The sequence below is a fragment of the Bemisia tabaci genome, chromosome 4, assembly GCF_918797505.1.
Source record: "Bemisia tabaci chromosome 4, PGI_BMITA_v3".
NCBI classification, from domain to species: domain Eukaryota; kingdom Metazoa; phylum Arthropoda; class Insecta; order Hemiptera; family Aleyrodidae; genus Bemisia; species Bemisia tabaci.
Window position 1 is genome coordinate 4,452,770 of NC_092796.1, and position 27,369 is coordinate 4,480,138.

Sequence of the window (27,369 nt, forward strand, 5' to 3'; positions counted from 1 at the left end):
ATTAAAATAAATTAATTAATTTTAGTAAGTTCATAGCTGAAAGATTTAGTTAAAATACTGTAGTCAAATTAAAGTTAGAACATATCATTAATATAAACTTCGAAGGATTCAGACTTTCAGCGATTCTACCTTTTTCTATTTCACTCGAGAGGTTGCCAGATTGTGCGATAAATGTGAATATTTTACACGGATTTGAATTGAGAAAAGTGCTAAAAAAGCAACTTATCTGGCAACAATAGAGTCCGGGAGGGACGAGAGACTGCCTTCCTGGGAAAACCCATGATTTAGCCGGAAATGTCATTAAAACAACTGATTCCGTTTGAAGCATCAATTGTATACTAGGGGAAACCTATTGTAAAATAATAATTGTAAATGGATACAGGTGCTACAGAAGGGAAAAAGGAAAGGGAAAGGAAATGAAATGAGTATATGATTATACTAATATGTAATCAGAGAGAATAAAACAAAAACATCTGAGAAATGTATATGCGATGAAAGTATGAAAAAACACGAGTGGGCTAATTGCGATTCGGAACTTAAACTTTACTATCGTTGAGCAGTTTTTAGACCCTTACGCCACCGATAATCTTCTTAAGCGGTAAGATGAACTTTTGCTACTTTAGCAAGTCAAATCGCGGAAGGAGATCCATGGATTGGCCTTTTTCCGCCACCCGATGGGATGACGTCCCAGCATTGCGTTTTTGGAAGAAATGATCGATCCCCATCTCGCTTCATCTCCACACATAATTCTGTGCAAATGATGGCACGCACGGCAACAAGGTTCTGTGGCAAAATCATGTTTGTCTCCAGACATCTCCAAAATGTATACATCTTAGTGATTAAATGTACAATCACTGAGAAAAATGGCTCGCGGAGGAGCCGACTGCCGAATGTCACTCGCGTAGCGAGTGATCGGGGGTCCAGGGGGCGCAGCCGGCCCTTGGCTGGCCGTGACGGACGCGCAAAGCGCGGTCCAGAGCGGGCTAGCTACAAATCTAATCTCTGAAGCTGTTAAAGAGGTAATGGTATGGATATATAAGCATTATGTCAGTGCGGAGGAATAAACTATGTGATTCAATTTATTCTCATTTGGTTTGGAGTATTAGGATAAGTTGCGTTTCATTATTCACTGTTCCATCCATTAAGATATGACAGCAAATGTCTACGGCGACACCACCACTTAAAGAGACGCAGATTTATATGTATTTTACGTGTTTTTCAAGGAGGAGGGTTCGGAGGTGAGGCTTAGCAACCTGCTTCCGGTGAAACACTCAATCTGCTCAAAGGAAATGTAAAATTCCTCGGTAACAGACTTTACTTACATATATTTTGGCGAAGGAAAATGTGGGCTAAGTACAGATCGTAGCGGTTTGATATATATGAAGCTTAAAAAACTTAATTTTAAAAAGAAAGACCCTCAAGTTATTTCTTTAAATCTGTCATGTTTAGAACTCACTATGGTCGGATATGAACACAGCTTTACGTACTTCTTCGATTCTAAAGAGAACCTTAACTACTTGATACTCATTTTTTAAAGTTCAGTTCATTACATCACTCGAAACTCTATTTCATAGAACATTATCATTTCTTAATCAAATGAGTCAAGAATATTTTTTGCAGTCAAGTAACTCACGGACGTTCCATTCTCGAATAGATAGGTAACTATTGTAGCACGCAGGATGTTTCGTTGCCTGCGTGGTGAAATTAAGGCGCAGGAGGAAAATATGTGCACGCGTAGCCGAGTCTCCATAGGTAAAATCTTAAGTCGAGTCTGCTAAAGAAACGTTACCAGGAAACGTTAGGTTTTTATTTAGATGGGTGTTTAAAAACATCCCAAACAAAATACTAAAACTTTCAGATTAAAATTGTTAAAGGATTTAAAATGATCCTCTGAGTTCACCACAAGCAATTCGTGTACAATTACCTTTTTATTGTTAAATTCATTCAATCACAAAACTATAATATTTTAACAATGAATCACAGCAAACTGTAAAAACTTCATCGGCTGTTCAAATCCTTTGTATGAATCACAGTTACGCTTATACCGTTGTTTGAGAAACTTATATCAGTAATCATGAATATCTGGTAGAGACTTCATAGAGGTTTTTGACAAAATCCAAACTTCAGTCCCTCTAGACCTATGAAACAACTTCCGAGCATGACTGAAATTCAATCCTCTTTATTCTCAAAAGCAAAAAACTGCTCATGATCCATGCTGCCATTGAGACATCTGATGGAAGAAGATTTTCCATACATTTTTTGGAATTCAAAAATTGAGGTACTGTGACTTTAACAAAATTCGTTTCAAAGCAACCTTTACAAAAGCAGTTGACAGAAAAACTAAATCTCCAGCCGCACGCCAAATGTTAATGAGCCAGAAGACTCAATACAGTTTTTTACACTTAAACTCGTTCTTTTCAAAATCAGTGAAATGCTGTTCACCTCTTCCATTCCCTAGGGGCAGCATCACAACGATAACGCTCAGTTTTAAAATATAACGATAAATATTACAGCTACGCAACACATAAAAACCGTTAACATTTCCGTTCTTATTGATGCTCCACTTCTCCAGTCATTGCGCAGTAAACTCAAAAGCCCCCATAACCACCTAGACGCCCGAGACCACCGAAAGGAGACCTGTTACCACCGGGACCTCCCAACCCACCAAAGCCTCTCAAACCACCGAGACCTCCCAATCCACCTCCTGGCGACCCGAAGATCGACTTGGTATTACCGCCCGATCCACCTCCATAGGGCGAGCCACCACCCGAAAGAAGACTAGCTCTGAGAGGCCCTAACGCTTCCGTCGGATCACCTTCTTTAATATCACTAGCAGCATGCTCTTTGCCCATATTCTTGAGGACCGACATCAGGAGAGGGTGCGAGTTGGAGGCGACCGTAGCTTTACCGCCCGGGATGTCGAAGGTCGTGTATTTGAGCGGGCCCCCGAGACCAAGGCCACCCCCGGGCATCGGGGAGGAGGGAGGTGTCTTGGAGCAAGCCCCGCCGTAAGGTGACTTCCAGGACGGTTTTGCCGGTGCGGATCCACCGCCAAAGTTCAAAGGGGGGAGTTTCTCGTTGCCGCCGAAGACCATGGATGGAGAGGGTTTGTTCCAGGCGTAGGGTTTTGGTTTCTCGATGGTGACGTCAGCCTGGCCGGGTTGGCTCACGGTGGCCGACCCGGTTCCCACGTTGCCGGCAGTGAGGGTGTTGAAAGGTTGGGCTTTCTCGGAGTCCTGCGAGGAGCCGGGTCCCCGGAACGTGCCGAAGGAGAGCTGGGGTTGATCTGCAGGTGCCTGCATCGAGTTGGAGTCGGTGAGCAGGTTCCGCAGGCTTGGAGACAAGTATGGTAGACCGCACGACGCTGTGCAAGCCTAAGAAAAAATTGATAATGGTCCTGCAAGCTGATTGTTTAAATTGATAGACAAAGAAGACATAGGGAGTATGGAGCGAGCCTATTGGTTGAAACGGGTAGTTCTTATAGACTAAGGGGGAAAATGATGGACTAACCGCAAGGTCTCTTGTGGTTTGCCGTTAGTTATAGTCTATTACTTACCTCCTTTGTCCATTGCAACCGCCCGCTTCCACCAATAATGCGGTATTGAGGGAAAACGCCGTATGAACATTCGAGAAATGCCAAATTTCCCCGGATAAAACACGTATTTCTGAGGAAAGTTATGTATACTTTGCTTTGAAATTTTCGGAGATTTTAGATTAAATTGCGAATAAAAAAATCTGAAAAATTTGAAGGAAAACAGTTACGGTTTTTTCCAGTAAATTCGTTTTTTGTTAAAGGAAATATGGTAACTTCTGAAGGTTCATACGGCGTTCTTCATTAGCACGGCAGAAAAGGATCCCTCCATATCAGTTTTGTCTTCTTTACCCACTGCTTTGTCTATCAATTCCAACAATCGGTCCGCAGGTTATTAGCTAAACTATGGTTTTTTCACTTCGTCGGATGTCATTATTACTCGTTGACTTAATTTTTTGTTATAGTCCGATCCTTTGTTCATATTATTTTATCCTGTGATTACACGATAGCCATTTCGAGTGTTCAATCTTCGTGTGTAAAATTTCGCAGTATGGTCAAACTATCAACGTGTGTCAATATCTGAGCCTCACGCAGGACATGAACTGAAATGGAGTTCTTGCATATATGGTAGGGACTTGCAATTCAAGTACTTTTTCTTTGGTAAAATGTCGCGAGAAACACAATGAAGCCACTGGTTTTCTCTGACATCGACTCCCCGATCAAAATAAGCTCTCAAAAAGCAGGCGGTAAGAGACCCACGCTACGGCGCTAAGTTGAAAGTCCGTCTCTATATCTAGTCGAACTCCACGTCCACTAAAAGAGAGCAAATACATTAGCGCGGTTGCCGTGGTGCCAACTTTGGATTCATCAACAAAGTGAATGTATGTAACAAGTTCGTGTATTTTCTCCCTATTATATGTGGAATGTGCGTGGAGAGTTTGACTAGATGTAGAGGTAGACTCTCAACATAGCGTGAGATACCCCCTTTATTACAGCTTGAACTTCAGAGTTTTTTCAATGCTTGGGAGTTGTTTTCAGAGAAAAACAGTGGCACCATCGTATTCTTGAAAAAATTGTACATATGAGGAAGTACTCAAAACGCAAATCCTGACACATGCGAGAACTTTTGCCGCTACAAGAAACGTAATATTTGCAAATAAATAATGTGTGTTAAGTAAGCAAGTCAATGAAGAGACAGAGCAAAATGTAGGAGGAAAAACCAATGCCATAAGGTTAACCTCGCACTAAGGAAAAATACTTCAGCTCAATGAAATATCAAAGATTTTGGTACAAGTAAGTGAAGCTATGAGCCATTGAAACCGAACTTGGTTTGGATACTCTAAGTGTTGCGTTATGAAAGATCAGGGGCGGATTAACGGGGTGGGCCGCGGCCCATGGCGGCAAATTTAGGGGGCGGCAAATTTTGCAATTTTTTTAAATGTAGCTATAAAGAAAAATCGGATTCAGAAAAAAAATTACAAACGAGAAAAGGTGACAAAATCTCTCATTTCCTGAGAGTAAATCTCTAATTTTGTCGTCTTTCTGTGATACAATAGACAGCACCTTTAATTAGTCGAGTTAAGACTAAGAGAGAAACCGAACACGGAATTTGGCCTGGAACGGCGCGGCGCAGAGAGCAATGATGAGAGAACTTGAAATGAAAAGGAGAAACCCTCGGCGCGGCGCGGCGGCGGTCGGCATGTAACACATATTAGCGCCTACAAGACTGCATGAATACTTCACGCATTGCGTCAAAGACAGTGCGGTCGCTGCGGTCAGCAGCGGGCGGCGTGAAACGCATAGCGCCTACAAGACTGCATGAATACTTCACGCATTGCGTCAAAGACAGTGCGTGCAGCAGCGGTCGCGTGAAACGCATAGCGCATACAAGACTGTAGGAATACTTCACGCATTGCGCCAAACACAGTGCGGTCAGCGCGGCGCGGCGGCGGAAGTTAAAATTATTAAACCACATTTATGTTTGTTCTTTCATAATATTTTCGTTCATTTCATATAAATGGAACGCCTTGTCCACACAGAGATAGGTTTACGGAACTTAACTTTTGCGCCAAGTTCCGTGAAATTTTGCTAGTAATGTTGACAGGGCTTTCGCAAAAAATGTGTCCAACACGAGTAAAGGCGTCTTATGCACCCCTCGCCCTCCGGCACGTTCACTTGATGGTTTTTATTGATGTTTCAAAACGAATGAGAAGGGGGCGGCAAAATACAGGCGGCCCATGGGCGGCAAGTAAGTAAATCCGGCCCTGTGAAAGATACGTGCTTTGGTACGGTGTTTGGTGTTTTGGCTAACAAAAACTTTAGTTACCTGAACCGAAGTTCGATTTTTATGACCAATTTTCAGTCACTCGGCTGACTAATAGATGTAATTACGCTATGAAATGACCCCGGAAAAACATATAAGTATATAGACGACAGGGTTCGTCACGAAGTTTAGTTAGGTTCTGAAGTCGGGGGGGGGGGGGGGGGGGAGGGGGCAACGCTATGAATCATGGCTGTAAGTACTTCGACTGAAAACTTCGATGTTCCGGATGAGCCGAAGTTTTTCTCTCTATCTGAAGTTACCCTTACTGATAACTTACCAGGAAAACCTGGACCACAGCAAGTTCAAGCACACTGAATTTCATTTTAGGAAAACTGACTGCCACGAACACCGATGATCAAAATATCGTTGCCTTATTACGTGTATGGGTAGACAAACTTCTTTATATACCCGGAGATTTCCTGATGACTGATTTCCTATGATTGAACGAGGGTACTCTATTTTCTTGTAATTTGCCAGTTGCGTGAGAGGGTTTTTCAACGCAAGAATGACCTTAAAACCATTCAAGGTGGCCAGATTTTCCTCAAAAAAATCTCTAGAGTTTCTCTGTGATTCATGCGGGGTGCTTCAAGGGATACAGGGTGATTCGAGGATTAAGATTTTAGGATTCGCTCTTTAAGTTGAGAGAAAAAAAAATTCTACGAACTTCGAAACCAAGCTCAGCCTTGAAGATACAATGCCGTTTAGTATTGTGGTAACGTTGGTAGATGAATGTAAATATAAAATCGATAACCAGGATTTTTTTTAAAAAAAAAATGTATAGTACCAATTTTTATTCAAAAAATAAAAAATCTCATTTTTGACGGATTTTGGGAGACATTCATACCACAGAAATTAATCCTGGCCCCTTGCCGTTCGCTAGTTCTCTAGAACCCCTTAGATTGATGGGAGATTATGTCTACTAACAATCGAGAAAAATATTAAACCTTTGAATGCGGAAAACATGTGATAAGATCACCACAGTTACCATTCTCACTACGTTTTTACTTGACTTCCATTGAGTTTCTATTTTTTTACTTAGAAACAACACTTATTCTCCCATTTATGTTTCGTATAGAATTAATTAATATCATAAATAAATTCATTCTAACTGGTTAGTTGGTTAATTAATTACGATGATCAGCAAGTGGGCTACTCTTTATATAATAATATGTATAATGATGGTTAGTATCAAAACGTTAAGGTGCAGTGGGCTCTCGATAATTCGAACTGATAATTCGAAAACCTCGTTAATTCGAAGGAAAGTCTGTTTCCCTTGAAAATCTCTCGATAATTCGAAGAAAATCAATGTATTTTTCTCCCCTCGTTATTTCGAAATTTTTAAGCTGGCGCGGACCTCTATAATTCGAAATTACGACGAAAATTCACTCTGTAATTGGAAGTTCAGCCTATGAAACCTCTTCTCTCCACCGGTTAACACCCTGTACCTGGCTTAACCGCGAGGCCCGGGTGACATGAGTTATCCGGAGAATGGAGTATGACGTCATGCATCGTGAAAGGCTGCACGGTAGAATGGCGGATGACAGTGACTGCGACGTGAGTGCAGGTGACTCGGAGCCGTGAATAAAGCTCGGCAGCCGCGTCGACGCGATTTCAGCTCTGAAAAAAATGCAACAAGCAGCTATTCACCGCCCGCCATCGTTTACTCTCGTAAGTGGAACGCGCCCAGATGCAACGTTTAAGTCTCTCATCGTACATCACGGAGAGATATGCCGGAATCACACGCTGAATTTGGCGGCTGAATATGGAAGTCAACAGTCATCGCTCAACAGCTAAAATCTCGCAAATTCGAGTTATTTTCATCCAGATGTGTAGCAAATCTATTCGAATAGTTCAAGTGGCCTGATTACACGATCAAATTCCGTCAAATTCCGATCAAAATGATGACCAAGATGGCGGTCGAGAGTTATCTAGATTGATGAGTAAAATTAATTAAAACAGCGTGTTGATTGAAATAAGCATGAAATAAGCACGGTTGTGTGGAAATCAGATGAAGGATGAGCCCCACAGCTCCATCATCTACCATCAAATGTTTGCAGGCCGCAGAAATTTGATGGCAGATGGTGCGCACCAGCCACATTTGATCGGAAATTGATGGGAATTTGAGCGTGTAACCAGCACAAAACGAATCCGACATTTTCCGATGGTCGCTGAGAATCGTTGCTGAATTTTGTGCGACAGCGCAAAATTCAGGTATCGGGCCGATGACTTCCACATTCAAGCCACATTCAGCGAGTGATTGCGGCAATAGAGAAAAACGCATAAGAGGAAGAGAGGGAGGAGAGAGAGAGAGAGATAAAAACGTATTAATTGTTGAGCCTCGCGTGTGACTGAGCGTCGCGTCGGTAATGAAGCGTGCATGATCGATTATCGATATTTCCCTATTTGAAGCTATGGAAAAGAATCGATTATTGAGGTGTTCGTCGCAAACACCCTGTTCATCGATCCTTATCCGTAGGTTTAAATGACAGATAAATCGATTTATCACAAAGCACGCCACGCCACTGCTGAGCGTCTTTTTCCGACTCTGAAAATGCAGCGCGCATATTATTGGATGAGTCGTCTCCTTCCGGCCAAAGTATCACAAGCGCCGTGCGAAGTTTTAAAATTTCCGCCGCCATTTCATCTTTTTACAGAGAAATCGTTCAACGAAGCTGTCTGAAAATTTCACTACATTTTCTTAGTGCTGCAGATAAAATTCAGTGAAATTTTCAAACAGATTCAACCAACGACACCTCTGGAAAAAATGAAATGGCAGCGGAAATTTTGAAACGTCGCGTCGCAAGGCGCTTGTGATACTTTGGCCGGAAGGTGACGATTTGACCGTCCAAGGTAGAGGAGACCTCTGTGCACTACGGAGTATTTGTCAGGTGAGCAGTGGTTAAAGTATCTCGAAATGGTCCAGTTACACGATCAAATTGAGCCATCAAATTGAAGCTCTGATTGGTGGAAAAAGACCTGAGGTGAGGATGCGACCAATGAGAGGCCCAATTTGATGGCTCAATTTGATCGTGTAACTGGACCATAAACCACTCAGGAGGAGAGGGGGGGTCGGAGCTTGGTTTTGGGGGTGTTACAAGGAGATAGGGGTGTTACTACCAGTCTTACTAAAGCCTCTCACTTTAAACAAATTAATATTATTTTTGTAAATGTACAATTAAATGTTATGTACGAGAACACAGTAATTATCGGTATATAAAATGGATCAGAGTTTGTTTAGAACTCATTTCAGAGGTTGGAATTTAAAATTTCCTATCAAGTCTGGAACTCTATAGCCATCTTCTCTGTTTACATTGGGCTTGGAGGGCTCCGTAAAAGCTTAGAACTTTGCGGTCACATTTGTTGACGTAAGGCGCACGGCACACGAAACTTACTCCTCTTGAAAGTCATGTGACTTCCTGAGGCCTGAAATCGGTCTGAATACGACAAGTATCCTTCCCGGTCAATTGCTAGCTTATCGAGTAAGGCGTTCAGTAAGCTTTCCAAAAAAAGGAAGTTGAAACTAGAAAGGTGTATGATCGAGCAGTCACGAAATTCCGATAACTTGAGACTTGGTTGTCAAGCATGAATGACCTGAGCTCGAAGTTTAGTGCGAGACAATAAAAGCAGCAAGTTATTATCGAAGTGTTTTCCGGTTTTTTCCTCAATAATTTTCATGAATCAATGAAGACCGGAGGGGAAAAAAGTCTCAGCGGTTTACTTTTCTTTTGAAGTTTCTAGTTTCTTAACTGCAATACTTTCATTCTGCTGCAGTGAATGGCATCACCAATCTCTTCGGTAAAATAGGTGACTTTTTCTTTAAATGTTACGTTATTTGAGTTGGCGGCGTCTGCATTGGCGCTGCGTCATTTTAAAGGGCAACTTCATGGACCCGACTTGCTCAATGCAACGAAAAAGTTGAAATTAAGTTCAATTTGACTGAAAATGTTTAATTTTTTCAGAACGTGACGTCAAATGGACCGCGTCCAGCAGATAAGAACCAAGCCACATCAACTATTGCCAACTTTACTTGGGTAATTTAAATGTTTACATGACAAGGGTTGTGCGAATTTGTGTGCAGATTTTCATGAATTTTCTGCGTAGTGCGAAACAAATTCCTCAAAATGTTTTAAGGAATCCGCACCAAAGTTCTCTTGTAAAAAATTAAATTGCCCAGTTTCTGGCAATAGCAGATGTGGTTTGGTTCCTTCTTGCTAATAGCAGTCCATTTGAATAGCGTTGCCGAGACCAGGGGATAAGCTGTCGTGCTAAGGAAGAACGCCATACGAACATTCGAAAGTTGCCAAATTTCCATTGTTAAAATGTTTATTTATGAGGAAAGTTATGAATATATTACCTTGAAATTTTCAGGAACTTTAGGTGAAATGCATGGGTGTAAGTGTTGCATTTTATGTCTTTAGCCCGCCATCGTCCTTTTCAATCGGAGGGACTACATTTGCATTACATTTTGCAATAAGAAACCACTATCTCTGGCTCTTTCATAAATACACATATCTTCATAAGGAAACCAATGGAATGTATTTTGTTTCTAAACTGGGTCAGAAATAGTGGTTCTTTATTGCAAAGTTAGTAAACTATTCACCTAGAGTTTTCGTGCAATTTAATTATTAGCGTGAAAACGTGCAATTGTGACCGGATCTGTAAAAAAGGACCTCATCCTCAGGGAGAAAATTTCCAAAACTTTGAACACTGCCCGAAGAACAATCTCGGGAAGCGCCTGCAAAACTGCAGGAATACTTCAAGCATTACGCTGTCCCCCCGTGCTCCCGGCGGAACCTTTTATCTGGTCTCGTTCTCGGCTCTTGGCTCGCGCAATTCTCTATTAGAGAATTTGCAGGTGTCTGAAATTTGATGAATTTTATGTTTAAGTGGAAACCACTGAGTGAACTGAACACGAAGATATACCCTTGGTTCATGAGTTGAATAATTATCGGAGAAGATATGATAAAATGATCTAAATAGGCGGTGCATTTTCTCACTTTTAAATCTATTTTTACACTATTTCCCAAATCATAAAAAAATCATAAAAAATACCTTGAAATCAGCTCTTTAAGCACTTTCAGATGAGTCAATGACAAATTTGCATGCAAATTCTCCATTGCGAACACAATTATCTGAAAAATTGAAAGAGAAATATTCATTAGTTTACCGGGCAATTCGCACTGGAAAAGAAAACACATTGGATCTAGAGTCCAGACTGTTGAAAACATTGACAAGAAAAAATACTCTTGATTCATACGGATTTTTGCTTGAATCAAAACGAAATCCGCTTAAATTAAGAGGCTTGGTTCTTGATTTAAGCTAGATTCTGATTGAATCAAGAGTACTTTTTCTTGTCGATGTTTTTAAGAGTCTGGACTCTAGGTCCAATGTGTTTTTTTCCCGATGCGTGTGTTTTCAAAAAAAGTTTGGCAACACCTGAAGGTTCATACGGCGTTCTTCCTTAGCACGGCAGTAAGGGTGTCAATAATGCGCAAATTCTACGTTACATAACTGAGAGACGGCACCCAACCCCAAGCCACCTCACTGTGCGACGTGACCTGCTTCGGGTGAAACCCGCGCTTACAAATCCCAAATCGAAGAACGGCGGCATACGCATAGGCCGGCTACTTTCTGACTGTCATTAGCATGATCGTGTTCGGTGTTAATTAGTGGTATCGGGAACGCTACTGCCTCGAAATCGTCAACCACAGTGCCCGACCGACGACCGACTGCCATCCCCGTGCCGACGTGTGTTTGTGTGCGCCAACTGCGAACCCGGACCTAGGGCATGAGCCACCCTCAAACGGATGTAGCCTAACCCGCCTCTTTTCCTTCGCGGGATAGCTGGACCCTCGTCCCCCATGCTTCCGCCAATTTTGTGGATTTCCAAGGGATTTCTTCACAGGAAATGTAGTGTGCCGTGTCGATGGGAATTTCGGATGTGTTACATTTCGCGCCACGTGGAGGAAAGTGCGTTCTGGCGTCGGAGTAAGAAAGAGGGTACCGGTTGCCCGTCGAGTCGCAGGTGTGTCTAGGAGATGTCACAAAAGCTCGGCTTTTTTTCGAGATAGCAAAAGGATAAACGGTGCCGCTCCAATGCGAATATTTTCAGGTATGCCTTTCATTTCCTATGTTTTACTGTTCCCGTCGAGATGAGGACTATTTGCACGAGGATTTTCGCACGATGTTAAAAATTCTGGAGTGAAATTCTGTGCCGGAGTCTGTATACTGCCAAGGTAAGGAAAAACGCCGTATGAACCTTCAGGCGTTGCCATTCCTTTCATACGACGCGAATTTTCTGGTAAACTTATAAATATTTTCTTCCTAATTTTTCAGATAATTTTTCTTACAATTTCACCTAAAGATTCTGAAAATTTAAAGGAAAAATATTGATAACTTTTCTCAAAAATAAACATTTTATCGAAGTAAATTTGGCAACTCTTGAACATACATACGGCGTTCTTCCTTAGCATGGCAGTATAGCGCACAAAAACACCGAGTGATAAGAATGCGGAGCGAAACCTTTTCTCCTTACGGAATGACTTACAAAATGTCGCCGGAGAGGAATCTACTCCTTTTACGCAGTTATGGTGCTATTTCACTTCACATTCATATCCCTTGGGGTTTTGGAGTTCTACATAGACTCTAGCGCTGAATTTCACTCCTCGAATTTGAAACTGAACGGTGTAGGCATTATATTGTCATCCGAAATTAATGTTATACTGCGAATAATTAAAAAGCAAAACTGCAATAGTTTGTGAACTGTGGAAGTTAGACTTGTGTCGAATTATAGATGAGTCGATGGAGGGAAAGAAGCACGGTAGGCGTATCATGATTGCCTCTCAAAAATACAGGTGATTCCGAGGAAAACGTATATGGATTGTTGCATATTAAATTGTTCAGGAAAATTCCACCTGATAACCTGTATGATATGTAGTTAAAAGTATTTGAACGATGGAAAATCAAAAAAGTGTGTTCGATAACGACGTGACGGCTGCTTTGATATATGCCAGAGTTTCTAACTTCCTCGGTTTGTCTCCTGTATCAGCAGAGTATTCTGTAGAAATTTCAAAAATACAATTGACTTGTTTCCGTTCGAAAAAGTAAGGTAGAAGCAGAGTTTTTGGAAGAACGGGGTGGAGATAAGTGGTCTCGCACTTTCGCCATCGATACGATGGTCGTTGAAACTAATGGAAAATTCTAATTTCGAAGCTCTGTGACTTCACTCACGAAAGTATACTACGAAGTACGAAGTACTCTTATTTGCTGTGAGCGATTTTTTGCGAATTCAATCGGAAAAAAAGACAATGTTGGATGAACTTGTTAAGCTCACTGTTCAACACGTAGCTCAACAGTCAACAGGAGGTAAGAGGGTGCTATGGGGTGAGAGAAAGTTTAATCCCCGAAAGCAATTGCCGCGAGTCACTACAGAGTCTCTATTTGTTCCTGACTTCCTAGCTCCAAAAGCACCAGGAAAACTATGAGTATGAGAGTCAGGTTGCAGCTTGATTGATCTTTCTCGCGATTATCATTCATTATAATTTTTTTTCTTAAAATTAGTTTCTAAAAGAAGTTAGCCCCAATTCATGCTTGCCCTGATATTAAAAAATGGCCCCGCGGTCAAAGAACTCTCCCCTCTCATTTTCAATTCAAACCGCGTTCTGTCCTTCCAGGTCCTGTGCCTCCCCAACCCCCGTCGTTTCATTAATTTATTTTTTAATTAAAACAATTCATAATTTTGGGCGACTTGATCCGCTTGATCTACATCGGAAAAAAATGTTGCCAATTATTCCGGAAAACGAGAATCGTTTTAATCGGGTTCGTCGAGAAATCCAAATATTTGCTGTAAATTGGCAAATGTTATTGGACATCTGTTGGTCTTAATTCCAACCTAGGCTGATCCTGCAATATGAAATTTGATTGTATCACACTCAGCGCAGAGAAAAATATGCCTCAGTAAGCGTGGAAACCAGCATTGCCGCTCGCAGAGGAAAATTGTGAGACTTTAGGAGATTTCCAATTTTCCAATACGATCTTCGTGAGAGACTAATAGCTCTCGTAAAATTATAAAATTACGCTCATATTTTCTGTTTTGAAGAGGAGGTTGCTCGAATGGATAAAACAGTAAAAAAAAAAATTAAATTTTTTGTTTTTACTGTTTTATCCAACTGAGGAAGGCTGAGTTTTCAGCCGAAACGTTTTGGTTATATTCGTGAAAATTAGCCTTGTCACCCGTTGTGTAAATTGTTTTTTTATTGTCTACTTTATTACTGTGTGGGCTGTCTTTCTCGCTAATTATTTCTGTGAAAAAAAGCAAAAATAACAAAAGAACAAAAAAATACCTAACCATAAGGGATGTAGTTTTATCGAACACGAATGTTTCAACCAAGTGTGATTGAACCCTGTCAGTCCGCATCTTTCCCGACGGGACCTCTTAACAAAACCAAGCCAGGGTGAACATGCTTTTCCGCCCTGCGCATTTCAAACATTTATAGTTTTCCCTCGTTAAACTGCTCGTTGCTCCTCCACTCAGCCGCGAGTCCCGAGGTTGCCAGATCTCAGCGCCGGAGAAATTCTACAACTCTAAGCTAAACCACCGCATAAACATCCGGAAGTTATCAAATTTTCCGTGATAAATCCCAAATTTCCTGAAGAACTTACGCATTTTTTTCTTTGAATTTAGAAGAGGGTTTTACTCTAAATTAAAGGGAATATTCCTAAAGACGTCAAGATAAAATGCCTGTGATTGAGCTGGATAAAGATTACTTTCATTAGACAAATTTGGCAACGTTTGGATGCTCATAAGGCGTTTTTCCTTAGCGAGACGGAATTCCGGCTGGAAATATCCGGGAATCGGTCGAGCGTTGCGGACTCGTGACAACGCCGATAGGCCCTAAAACCGGGAGAAAAGTTGACAAAACGGACCTGGAGGCGAACATGAGCTTCTGTTTGTTTTAATGAGATGCTCAAGAGGCGAGTGGTTGACGTAGGGCCCTCGAAAGGACAGAGAGAGACCGCGAAGAAGGAGTGGAAGATTCTGCCGGGAAGTTGCCGCTATGGCGTTGTCAAGTTTTTTCTATACACTGGAAAAAAAATCTCGGTGTATTTACTAAGAAAACGGTAAAATTACCAAGAATTCAGGGTTCTATTTGATCCCCGTTTTTTCTTGGTAAAATTACCATTTATGGAATTGGTAATTTTATCGAGAAATCTCGGTGAAATTATTGAACTTTCTCGGTAATTTTACTGGACCTTGGTAAAAACGCCAATATTTTTTATCGACTGTGGTAGAATTACCGAGATAAAATGGCAAAGTTACCGGGAATTGATAATCAATAAAAGTGGTATTTTTACCTGAAAACAACAGTAAAAATACCGGTTTTTAGGTAAGCTTACCAGTCTGTCCTGGTAAAATTACCAATAATTGGTAAAAAATAGTGGGATGGTAAAGGTACCGACGGTTCTTGGTAAAAACGCCAAGAATTTTTTTTCAGTGACGAGATCTGAAACTGGACCTCCGTAGAGTATCCTACAAGAAATCGTCACCTTCCAGCCAAAGTATCACAAGCGCCATGCGACGAATCAAAATTTCCGTTGTTATTTTATTATTTCACAGAGAAATTGTTCAACGAAGCTGACCGAAAATTTTACTGATTTTTTTTTTGAGCTGCCGATAAAATCCAGTAAAATTTTCTAATAGATTCAACCAACAAAACCTCTGAAAAAAATGAAATGGTGGCGGAAATTTTGAGACGTCGCATGGCGCTTGTGATACTTTGGCCAGAAGGTGACGATTTGACCGTCCAAGGTAGAGGAGACCTCTGTGCGCTTCGGAGTATTCGTCAGGTGAGGGCTGGTTCAAGTACCTCGTAAACCACTCAGAAGGAGAGGAGGGGCCAAAGCTTGGTTTTGAGGGTATTACAAAGAGGTAGGGGTGTTACTACCGGTCTCTGAAGCCTCTCACTTTCAAAAATGTAATATTACTTTTACATAAGAATAATTTTTTTAAATTTTCGGACAGCTTCGTTGCACAATTTCTGTGAAAAATTAAAATGGCGGCGGAAATTTTTAAACGTCGCATGGCGCTTGTGATACTTTGGCCGGAAGGTGACGAAATGTGGGTGCTCGCGTCCCCAAAAATGGACCATGTGCACGTCCAGATCCTTCAAAATCGAAGTGTATTTACATCGGCAATGCTGTCATTGTCATACTGCTTTTCCTTGAAATTTTGTTGCATTTTTAAGGTTGCATTGATTCTCTTATCATTTTGGTGCTCTCACATTCGAATTACCAAAATTTCAAGGATGTTGTATACAGGGTGATCAAGAAATCTTGTACCTCCCTGATAATATTCTTACCCCTTTTCAAAATTTTCTCTTTACATTCTTGGGGGCTCCTAGGGGTATTTTCCTCTGCCTCGGGGGACCTCTCAAAATTCCCCTATCTTAATTTGTTCAAAAGTTACTGACGAGATGCCATGGTGCTGGTGGAGTAGGATGTTTAGATCACCTTATATTGGTAGGTTTTCGACAGGTCTCTTATACGGCGACCCCAGAAGGCCCAAAATGGATAGTCAATTTTTGATTGGTTGATCGCCTCTCCGCGTACGACGGAATGCGAATACCCGCTTCAATTCTATGTCATTTTAGAATTTAGTGGCAAGGGACAAGCTTCGATGAGTCAAATTTTAGAGATAACCATCTAATTATGCGTCACAAAGATTAGAGATTTCAAGAAAATTACCTATAGCTCAGAAATTATCGGATGGCGAATCGACAATCAAAGAAAATACACTTTAGGACCACCTCAAATGTGAAAAAGACACTGTTGCCGCTGAGGATATTGTTAAGCTTAACAATAAAGAGACCGAGTCACATTAAGATCAAACCGAAGAAAAAATTTGTTGAAGTTCTATCCCTGGAAGAAACTCAACGCTGGAGATAACGGCTGTTTTGACGTCCACATTTTTTCCCCTCAATTTTCAATTGAACGTATTTAAGTCAGAAGGACAGTGTTCTGCCTTACCCCTGCAATTTTAGGAGCCACCTTGATCGGAAAGCCCAATTTTTAGGAGGCATCTACTATTTTTTAGGAGCCAAATTATCGCTCTCGGGTTGCGCTGCGAAGGGTGCGTTTAGAGAGCGCTCCTTCGCTACCGCTACTTCCCGATTGCGAGTTCAATCTGTCAAATTTTTTAGGCGCCAAGATGACCCAGCCCCCCAATTTTTAGGCGCATGGCGCCGGGGGAAGGCAGAACATTGCATAGGAAACTATCTCTATGGAGATAAAGCGTACATGCATGACAAGGCCCATGTCACAGTGCAGAAGCAGATGGTTCCTCAATACGTCAAATTTTGGCGAAAGCCAGTGCACGGCTAGTCAAGCTCAAAACTAGTCCTAACTCATGTTTTTTCCAGAGCGTGGCTTGGTTCATTTTCAAAAAATTCAGTTCATTTGGACCGCGTCAAACAGAAAGAAACCAAATCACATCAGCTATTGCCGAATTTAACTGGGCAATTCAATTTTTTACATGAAAAAGGTTTTGGGTTTTTTTTTTGAAAATTTCAATGAATTTGTTGCATATTACGAAGCAAGTTCCTCAAAAGGTTCACGTTCTTTCGTAAAGAGTTGAATTGCCCAGTTAAATTTGGAAATGGCAAATGAGGCTTGAATCCTTTCTGGTAAACGCGGTCCATTTTTTCAAAACTTAATTTCTCCATTTGCCAGATACTTTAGTTGCTCGGCAGTGGTTGAAGTCTCATAGCTCATCGACAAGTTTCACATCGGCAACGGCGTAGAGTAGAGAAAGGGGTAGAGAGAGACAAAGTGCAAACCTAGAACAAGGAAACAGTTGCAGTGAATACAACACGAAGATATTGCGGATGCTCCAGACCGTAAAAATCCTCCACTCCAAATCCATTTCTTTTACAGCTCACGGTCCATGTGCGTTTGTCTCATTTATCTCCCCAGCCTTGCGGAGGCGGCGGTTTCATACAGCTGTGAAAATATCATTGCGCGTCTTGCGGGAGCTGAGGGGAGGGGGGGGAAGGGAAGGCGGCAGTCGGGTGGTTTTTATCAGAGTCACCGTCAAGTATCACTCAAATTCTCCACCCGTTAAGCTTCTCGAAATATCCGGTGGAAAAAAGACAGCCATTGAGCAAGAGCCAAGCAGAAAAGTCTTACTAAATCTCTGATAAGCAGCGATAATTTCCTACAGCACACCCTTGCTGAGTGCCGCATGAAATCCATGGATCGCCAAGGAAAAGGAAGGTGGGAAAACTTCGAACTTCGGATTTAGTGGAGGTGTGCATCAAAAATAGAGTGGACACCATTCGGTGAAGAGGTGCCGCTACATTTAGAGAAATTCAATTCAAGATTAAAATTTCAAAATATTTAGAGGTCATTGCCGTGGACTTTAGCCTCCGTTTTGAAAAATACGCAACTTGCGTTCCTCCGAGTAAAATAGTTATATCACTGGAAAAGGGATCAGTTCAAGCAGGTAAAATTTGCAGTGTAGCTATTTTTGTTAAGCTACGTTGAAAAATAGGATGCGGAGATTCAGCCGTGCCTTTGTATTTGTAACAGGATCTTGAAAAATAAGTTTTGAGCTGTCTAATTTAATTTGTGCTAACAGAGGGTGTATTCTTTTGAGGCAAATTTGTACTGTTTACGTGACGGATTATAATTGCTAAGAACTACGATTTTAAGCTAAAAACTTTAAATTGCCATAACTTTTGTTCGGTGCATTTTTAAGAGGTTTTCTTCAAATGATAGGAGAGTAATCGTATATACTGTATAGCTTATATTGTAGCTCAAACATATGTTTGACAGGGTGTCCACTTAAACTGGCTGGCAAAAAATCAGTTCCTTCTGTACCTGGACAATCAGCAAGTCGATTCAGGTAAAGCGCCTTCAATTTAGAGAGTATGCAATCCGCAAATGCGCCGGCTCTTTGTGCTCGCCACCAGCACCCCGAGCCCTGAGCCTGAGGGCTAATCCAGCCCTGTACGAAACCATAGGAACCGGATTTATTTACCTTAACTCAAATATTGCTCATGGTGCACAGTGGTCTTGAAACAAGAAAAATGCGAAAAAAAATGTACCCAAAAATGGTTTGTAGGGGGATAGTATATGGTGCGTGTGGACTTAAAATCGCGGAAAATCAAAATCTTGGCTGATCCTAATTTCGAGATACTGCAATTTGAAATGTTCATAGTCAATGCAACTTTTCTACTGATTTTGATCAGATTTTACTTATTTGTCCCTGGAATCTGTGTTGATAGGTTCACGTTTTCACTCTTCGTTCGGTTCATTTCGATCGAATACATAACCTTTCGTTACATGCAGACTTCCCATCATACTTTCGCCTTCTATTATGTCTGCAGCAATTGTTGTTACGAATATGTTGTGCGTGCTGATTATAGCACATTACATACTCTACTCTCTGAAGGCGATTTTTGTGCATAAGTAGCGCGATCTATCAGAGAACGAACGAAGTAGGAATTAATCGATTAATTCCTACTTCGTTCCTTCTCCGACAGACTGCGCTACTTGTGCACAAAAAACGCCTTCAGAGAGTCAAGTATGTAATGAGCTGAGATCAGCACGCACAACATATTCGTAACAACAATTGCTGCGGACGCAGCTGAAGGCGAATTGAAAACAACCTCGAAACGACAAATTTGTAGGAGAACTTTTTAGGACTAACAATTTGTAACGCGGAATATCTTATTTTGCATTTAAACTAAGCTCATGTTTTAGTTTACACAATAATAAAACAAACTTGAGGAGCCATATGCGTGGCAAGCTTAACACGAAGCTTAGCACGTTTTCAACGAAAGTCACTCATCCTTCGGACATGAGGCTAAACTAAAGTGAATGAATAAACTATTTTAACCTCAGAGCCCCTTAAATTGCATCCATCCAGTTGAAGGCGAACTTGCTTCCTCACTCTCGTTTTCCGATATTCAGACGCTAGCGCGAGGGTGCACCGAAAAAAAAGGATGCTGACTTGACATTCTGGATGTCAAAAAGTGTGTGACAGCTCACAAGACGCTGAGTTACCCGCCACAGCAGTTACCATAGCAATGTCAAGATGTAAAGTTAACTGCTGTGGCGGTTGACTCAGCGTATTGTGAGTTGTCGCACACTTGTTAACATCCACAGGCCCGGACTTAAGGCGTGTGCAGGGCGTGCGGCGCACACGGGCGGCAGCCTTTGGGGGGCGCCACGAAAGAAGAAGAGAGGGAAAAAAGGGGGGAAGAAAAAGGAAAAAAGGGAAGAAAGGACAAGGGGAAAAAAGGAAAAGGTAAATTTTCAGGACAAAAACTGCACCTGGTCCATAGACGGTCAGGCGCCCCTTGACCCTTTTGCGGCTGTACAGAAATACAAGAGTAGGCATGTAGTAAGCGGGCGCCATAAATCCATCGAACAGGAGCCGACATAGCATTTTAGGCCACGTCCGCCATCTTGGATTTGAGAATTTTTAAACATAGTAAAAATTCGAGTTTCCGGTCGAAAAATACCCTCAGACACCGAGTTTCAAAAAAATCTATCGAACAGGAGCCGACATAGCATTTTAGGCCACGTCCGCCATCTTGGATTTGATAATTTTCAAAAATCGACTAAAAATTCGAGTTTCCCGTCGAAAAATTCCTAATGACACCAAATTTCAGAAAAATCCATCGAACAGGGGCCGAGATAGCATTTTAAGCCATTTCGGATTTTCGAATTTTGAATTTTTTGAATTTTGACAAATTTTGATTTAAAACGCGGGATCCCCAAAATCGAAGCTCAGATTCGGATTCCTCGTAAAAAATCGATGCGATTTCATGTATCATACCCTGACACCGAATTTCAAGAGAATCCATCAAACAGGAGCCGAGATGGCATTTTAAGCCACTTCAGTCATTTCGGATTTTTGAAGTTGAAAATTTTTACTTAAAACGCGTGATACCCAAAATCGATGTTCGGATTCGGATTCCTCGTAAAAAATCAATGCGATTTCATGTATCATACCCTGACACCGAGTTTCAGGAAAATCCATCGAACAGGAGCCGAGATGGCATTTTAAGCCACGTCAGTCATTTCAGATTTTCGAATTCGGAAAATTTGACTTAAAACGCGTGATACCCAAAATCGAAGTTCAGATTCGGATTCCTCGTTAAAAATTGATACAATTTCATGTATCATACCCGAGCATAGCGTGAAGGAAAGAGACGTAACGTAGACATACTGATTCGAGCATATGAATCCAACGTGGCAACATGGGTAGTGCTCAGTGGGTCAGCGGAGGAGGAAGAATAAGAATTTATCGTGAGAAATTCCTCGGGACGAAACCGCCGACTAAGCGCCGGCGCCTCCCCGTTCGGTTCACTCGGGCGACCCGCGTGGCGCGGCGGCGTAGTTCAAACGAATAGTACGACAGAATCTATACACGTCGTTAAACCTTTTTCCTTCACGCTACTCTTACATATGATACATGAAATCTCATCAATTTTTCACGAGGAATCCGAATCTGAGCTGAGATTTTGGATATTACGCGTTTTAATCTATTTAAAATCGTAGGAGAAATTACAGAATTGTCCTTGTAAATTGATCACAAATTAGTGTTTTTTTACGTCATTAAACCTCTTTCCTTCACGCTATTCTAAAATTTGATGCATAGGATCTCATCAATTTTTCACGAGGAATCCGAATCTGAGCTTAGATTTTCGATATTACGCGTTATAATCTATTTAAAATCGTAGGAGAAATTACAGAATTGTCCTTGAAAATTAATCACACATTAGTGATTTTTTACCCCGTTTTTCTTCTACGTTCACGTAATGAAATTAGATCAACAGTTAACTCATCGACTAGTCTAGCCTAACCCCCCAGAATCGGTCTAAAGGGCGAACGATTTTATCAGATAAGATGTGTGGTCCTAGTTTCCGGGCAATTGCGGTTTGATGGAAGCTGCGATGAGGAGAAACGGAAGATATGCGAAACTCGGGCGGATATTAAGTGAGAAACCAGGTAGGGGAAAGGCTTTCTTCCCGAAAAGTTAATGCTCGGGCCAACTTACATGGTCACTGGAGCATTGTATAGCAGGTTGTGGGAAACTATTTTTTTGCAGCAACAACCAATTGGATCGCATTTTGCAAAAAGGAACTAAGAGCATTTCAATGTTGCTGGGATTGTGCAACTTAGGTACATTCTTTGCAAAAAGTAAACATTCCGACGGTAATTTTCGTCTTGAATTCATAGTTTATTGGGAGTAGAGGTGAAACTAGTTTAGGTGATCGTTTATGTTTGCAAGGTTAGCGACATTGGAATGCTCTTAACATCCAATATGTTAATTCAGCATCCTTTTTTTTCGGTGTGGTGCTAAATTCTAACTTTTTCACCTCATCTCAATGTCAGTATCAAAATGTCTTTCTGTGGGGAGAATCGAATCCTGAACCGAAAATCAATTCATCGGAAAAATGTCAATTATTTTGACCGACTGTAAGGTATATGAGTTGAGTACCTACAATAAAATTTACAAAGCTCGCCAGATATTTTCTTCCGTATTATGAACTTTTCGCTATGGTAAATCATCCACGATATCCATCACGAAAGTCATACTCCAAGGTTGGCAAAAATTAGACGTATTTCTGCCGAATGAAACCATATGCATTAGGACATGAGCCCTCCCATAATAATATACAGGGTGTGTCACGAAAAACGAGCCACCTTGAATATCCGCCGAACGCGTCGGAATTTCGAAAAACGGTGAAAGACGTGTTCGTTTATATCGAGGGGGACACCTTTTGGCGTATTCGACATTTTCCCAAACCGCGGGAGGGGCGCGGGGCGGGGGGTGCCCCACCCGTAAGTCGAACTTTTCAAACGGCACCTCTACTTTTTTATTTCAGAAATCAATTCTACGCAAAAAAACAAGCCACCCTGTCCAAACCGAATGTAAATCGGACAATTTTTCAGTGATTGACAGAGTTTGAAACATTTTTTTCATGCTCTTTTCAAAAATTTCCCACGCCCAATGGAATTGCTGTATCAAACCAAACTCTCCGCCAAAAGAATTCTTAAACATTGCACTTTCGATAAAAAAATAAAAAAAATCTGCTGCACTCGAAATCTGGAGCACGCGGAGCCCTTCTTTGCGACATTAAAATTCGTTATACCGAACATTTCCGAGGGGCGCTCATCGGGAGGGAGTAGTAAGTTTTAGACAAGAATTATTAATCTTTTTTCTGAAGCAAAAGAAACCGTGTCCATGAAGAAGCAGATAAGTAGAAAAACAAACTGGAATTAGCTTTCTTTGTAGTGGGGGGGGTGCGGGGTCAATGACTTGAGCCGGACCTTGATACTTCAGAGAACGCTAATTTTCCGCGGTGCGTTGATTTTCTACTTAACTGCTTCTTCATGGACATGGTTTCTTATGCTTCAGAAAAAAGATTAATAATTCTTGTCTAAAACTTACTACTCCCTCCCGATGAGCGCCCCTCGGAAATGTTCGGTATAACGAATTTTAATGTCGCAAAGAAGGGCTCCACGTGCTCCAGATTTCGAGTGCAGCAGATTTTTTTTATTTTTTTATCGAAAGTGCAATGTTTAAGAATTCTTTTGGCGGAGAGTTTGGTTTGATACAGCAATTCCATTGGGCGTGGGAAATTTTTGAAAAGAGCATGAAAAAAATGTTTCAAACTCTGTCAATCACTGAAAAATTGTCCGATTTACATTCGGTTTGGACAGGGTGGCTTGTTTTTTTGCGTAGAATTGATTTCTGAAATAAAAAAGTAGAGGTGCCATTTGAAAAGTTCGACTTACGGGTGGGGCACCCCCCGCCCCGCGCCCCTCCCGCGGTTTGGGAAAGTGTCGCATACGCCAAAAGGTGTCCCCCTCGATATAAACGAACACGTATTTCACCGTTTTTCGAAATTCCGACGCGTTCGGCAGATATTCAAGGTGGCTCGTTTTTCGTGAGACACCCTGTATGCAAAGCAGGGCTCACATCATAATGCGCATAGTTCCGTTTGGTAGAAATACATTGAATTGTCCTATTTATGATGCCATGTTAAGGATCTCCTTGAACCTCCCATAATGACAATGTGAACCTCCTAAAGGAAGAAGCTGTTTAAGGTGAGTTGTCAAGCTCTCTGACGTGGTCAAACTATCATGCAATCTATCGTATCGATTCCGTCAAAAATCCCGGCAGATTTTGCATTTTTAGCCCCAAAAAGACGATAACCCCTACGCATGAGCCTATAGAATCGTTTTAAGCCAAAAAAATTTCAAAAATCAGAGAAATGTAAGTAGAATCCTGTTTGGAAAAAAATCACGCGTTCTATGTACAGTTTTCGATTTAGATATCGAATGCGAGGTTTTTTTTTTCAAACATGATTCTGCTTTCTTGCTCTAAATTTTTCCAATTTTTTGGTTTAAAACAATTCTTTAGGCTTATGCCTAGGGGCTATCGTCATTTTTTTGGCTCAAAATTCAAGATCTGCCAAGATTTTTGACCTAATCGATGCGATATTTCGCATGCCAGTTCGATCACGTCAGAAAACTTGACGAATCATCTTGAGGAACGGCTATGAATACTGCCGTGCTATGGAAGAACGCCGAATGAACATTTGAGAGTTGCCGAATTTCCATCAATAAAATGGTCATCCTTAGGAATGTTAAAAATATTTTCCCTTGAATTTTTAGGACTTTTCGGTGGAATTGCGAGTAAAATTATCTGCAAAATTGGAAGAAAAATATTCACAAGTTTACTGGGAAATTCGTGTTTTATCAAAGGAAATTTGGCAACGCCTGGAGGTTCATACGGCGTTCTTCCTTAGCACGGCAGAATACGATCCTCGCCACGGCCATCCCGTTGAGCAGCTGAGTTTGCGCACTGGGATGACGTCACACTAATGGAGTCGATGGATCAATGCTAAGACGACCGGTTAAGAAAAATATGCCCATCGTCTACGGCGGCGCTCTCCCCGGGCTGAGCCGTCAGGATGCCCCAGAGAATTAGTTTGCGAGGAGCAAATTGTCACCGGCTGTAGCCGACGACGCTGAATCCCGACGGTGCTTAAGGAGCCTCCATGAGGTCATAATTCATTGTCGGGAATCAATTCGGGCGTCTTCGGTCGTCTCCGGCGTCTAATGAGCTTGTGCCACTCCGGCCCGGGCGCCCGGGCGGGGTGGAGGAGGCTAAGGCCGTTGATAAATTCCCGCTCTCATTGCCGAGTTTCCGCTCAAATCCATGAAAATTTGAATGCTTTCGTAAGAAAATAAGCCGCCGTCTTACCGAGGGCAGCACTGTCGTGCCAAGGAAAAACGTCATATGAACCTTCAGGCGTTGCCAAATTTCCTTTGATAAAACACGAATTTCCCAGCAAACTTGTGAATATTTTTCTTCCAATTTTTCAGATAATTTTATTCGCAATCCCACCGAAAAGTCCTTTAAATTTTTAGGGAAAATATTCATAACTTTCCTAAAGAATGACCATTTTATTGATGGAAATTTGGCAACTCTCGATTGTTCATACGGCGTTCTTCCGTAGCACGGCAGAGCAGTGCAATAAACGTGTTTTAGAGATCTCTAGGGGGTGCGCCTGATCGCTACGCTGTCCAACCCTCAATGGACACTTCGCGCCCTTTAATAAGGGGTCGTTCAAGTAGTACGTAACGCTTTTTTCCGATTTTCTTGCACCCCCCTCCCCCGTGTAACGCAGCCCTGCACTTCCCTTCCTTGATTACGTAACGCTGGTCTGACCATCCTCCCCCCTTGTAAACCTCCCCTTCCCCTAAGTGCGCTACATAATACTTAAACTACCCCTAAGGTCCGTTTCACAGGCTCCCGTGAGTGAACCTGCATAGAGCGGGACCATCCAGGGACTAAGGACTATTCTTTGTCAGTAGCCGCAAAAATCATGAAAATTGGCCCAGTAAGATGGTAGAATAATCTGAGACAAAAATGAAAATTTAGGGCTTCAGAGAGCCTGAGGTAATGATGAACAAACGTTCGTAAATTATTAATTATTCGTTAATTATTGACACGGATTTTGACCTTTAGGGAACATGTTCTCATTGCATTCATCTAAAAAATTTGGTAAATGTGGCAATTTAAAGCCTTTTTGAGAAAAGGAAGAAGAAACAGAGGATAAGGAAATGTTGCCTTTACTCAAATGTCTCGTCAAAACTGGCAGGTTTTATCCAGTGATAAAGTCATCATTGGGAAGTGGATTACAGTGTTACGTTTAGAGGGGGGAAAGTTTGAAAATGGAAGTTGAGTTTTCGGAGAGGTGCTTGGTAAGTTATTTTGATTAACTAATAACGATATGACTCCAGAAAAGTTAAAGTCATTTCCATGTGAAATACTTCGAATTATGTCTAAAATTCTATTACATTTAGTCGTTGGATTAAAACGCGGGAGGAATAATTTGTTTAAGGTCGTCAACTTTCCAACAATTAGGTAACGATAAAGTTTTCAATGATTGGCTTTGGATTAACGAACCAAATCTTCAGAACTTTTAAGCGACACGATCAAGCCCCTCAATTTTTATTTATTTCTTTTTTTATAAATACATCAAAGTTTAAGGAGTTCATGCCCTTTAATTTTGTACTCTTTCATCGCCCACCTGAATCTAGAAAGTAGGTAAGTATTATCATAATACGAATAAATAAGTAAATATCAAAAATTTTCATTCTCGGACATTCTCCTCTCCTGCTAGTGCCGATATTCAGCGAATAAAATTTAAACTAAGGAAAATTTACAAACTAATGCTCTCCAGAAATGACTTTCGTTTAAATCAAGAATAAATCTTCTTTTTAATATGGGCAAGGGATTATATTTGAAACAACCGGAATTTTATTGCTGTAAGGAATGATCCTTGTTTTCGTAGTTTTACCGTTGACGTAAAATTTGGAGGTTTTTTAAACCGTATTTACTCTGTAATTGCCGATTGTAAACGATCAATAGGTAAGAAGAACTCCATGTATTAGAAAGAAAACCAATTTGCAATGGAAAGAAAAAATGTAACTAATTTCACTCTCATACAACATCACGGAAAAAATTAAATTGCTGATTTAACAATTAAATTGCTAAAAAAAAGTGATTGCAATGTTTCAATGTAGATTTTACAACAAAAATATGCTACTTTAACCACCCCCGTGGTTAAATTAGCTTACAATAGTAGTTAAAGTAGCATTTTTTGTTGTGAAATCTACGTTGAAATATTGCAGTCACTTTTTTTAGCAACTTAATTGTTAAATCAGAAATTTAATTTTTTCCGTCCACAATACGTTGATGAAGGAGAAATATTCTTACCAAGGAATCGCCGTTTATTGCAATCTGAGCTCTTCGGAAGAGTTGATTGTAAAACAAACCGTGGAATATCCGATCGATACGGGAAAATTCGGCAGCCTTGTATTGAGGAATAAATTACTTGGCGTCATCTACACCCAAGGGATCTACTCCGCGCGAAATGAGCTAACATTTACTCGTTATCTAACCCCCAAATTGGAACTTTTCTCA

The 27,369-nt window shown here is 41.2% G+C and overlaps 3 protein-coding genes across 5 annotated transcripts in view; 1 reads left to right on the forward strand and 2 right to left on the reverse strand.

Annotated features, from left to right (window-relative positions):
* Window positions 1-1,909: 1,909 nt before the first annotated feature.
* On the reverse strand, window positions 1,910-6,291 carry LOC109031332 (uncharacterized). 2 transcript variants are annotated; one of them, XM_019042787.2, is made up of 2 exons: window positions 6,133-6,291; window positions 1,910-3,374 (listed from the first exon to the last, which is right to left on the reverse strand). In XM_019042787.2, exons 1-2 carry the CDS (start codon window positions 6,175-6,177, stop codon window positions 2,589-2,591), a joined length of 831 nt encoding a protein of 276 aa, XP_018898332.2. In that variant the 5' UTR covers window positions 6,178-6,291; the 3' UTR covers window positions 1,910-2,588. The 2 variants fall into 2 exon arrangements, with proteins under 2 accessions (XP_018898332.2, XP_072155284.1); XM_072299183.1 differs by having other exon boundaries at window positions 1,910-3,404; window positions 6,133-6,257.
* Window positions 6,292-6,688: 397 nt separating this feature from the next.
* LOC140224414 (uncharacterized) overlaps window positions 6,689-27,369 on the reverse strand; it is a 50,655-nt gene continuing 29,974 nt past the window's right edge. The window contains exons 3-4 of the mRNA XM_072299184.1: window positions 10,908-10,987; window positions 6,689-7,472 (exon numbers count right to left, since the gene is read on the reverse strand). Of these exons, the coding sequence (XP_072155285.1) occupies window positions 7,262-7,472; window positions 10,908-10,987 (291 nt within the window). The 3' untranslated portion in view covers window positions 6,689-7,261. The remainder of the gene's footprint in view (window positions 7,473-10,907; window positions 10,988-27,369) is intronic.
* Window positions 11,445-27,369, forward strand: part of LOC109031182 (uncharacterized) — a 37,859-nt gene continuing 21,934 nt past the window's right edge. Inside the window, exon 1 of one of the 2 annotated variants that reach the window (XM_072299182.1) lies at window positions 11,445-11,967. In XM_072299182.1, the coding sequence (XP_072155283.1) occupies window positions 11,952-11,967 (16 nt within the window). In that variant the 5' untranslated portion in view covers window positions 11,445-11,951. The remainder of the gene's footprint in view (window positions 11,968-27,369) is intronic. The other variant, XM_019042549.2, reaches the window with a different exon arrangement.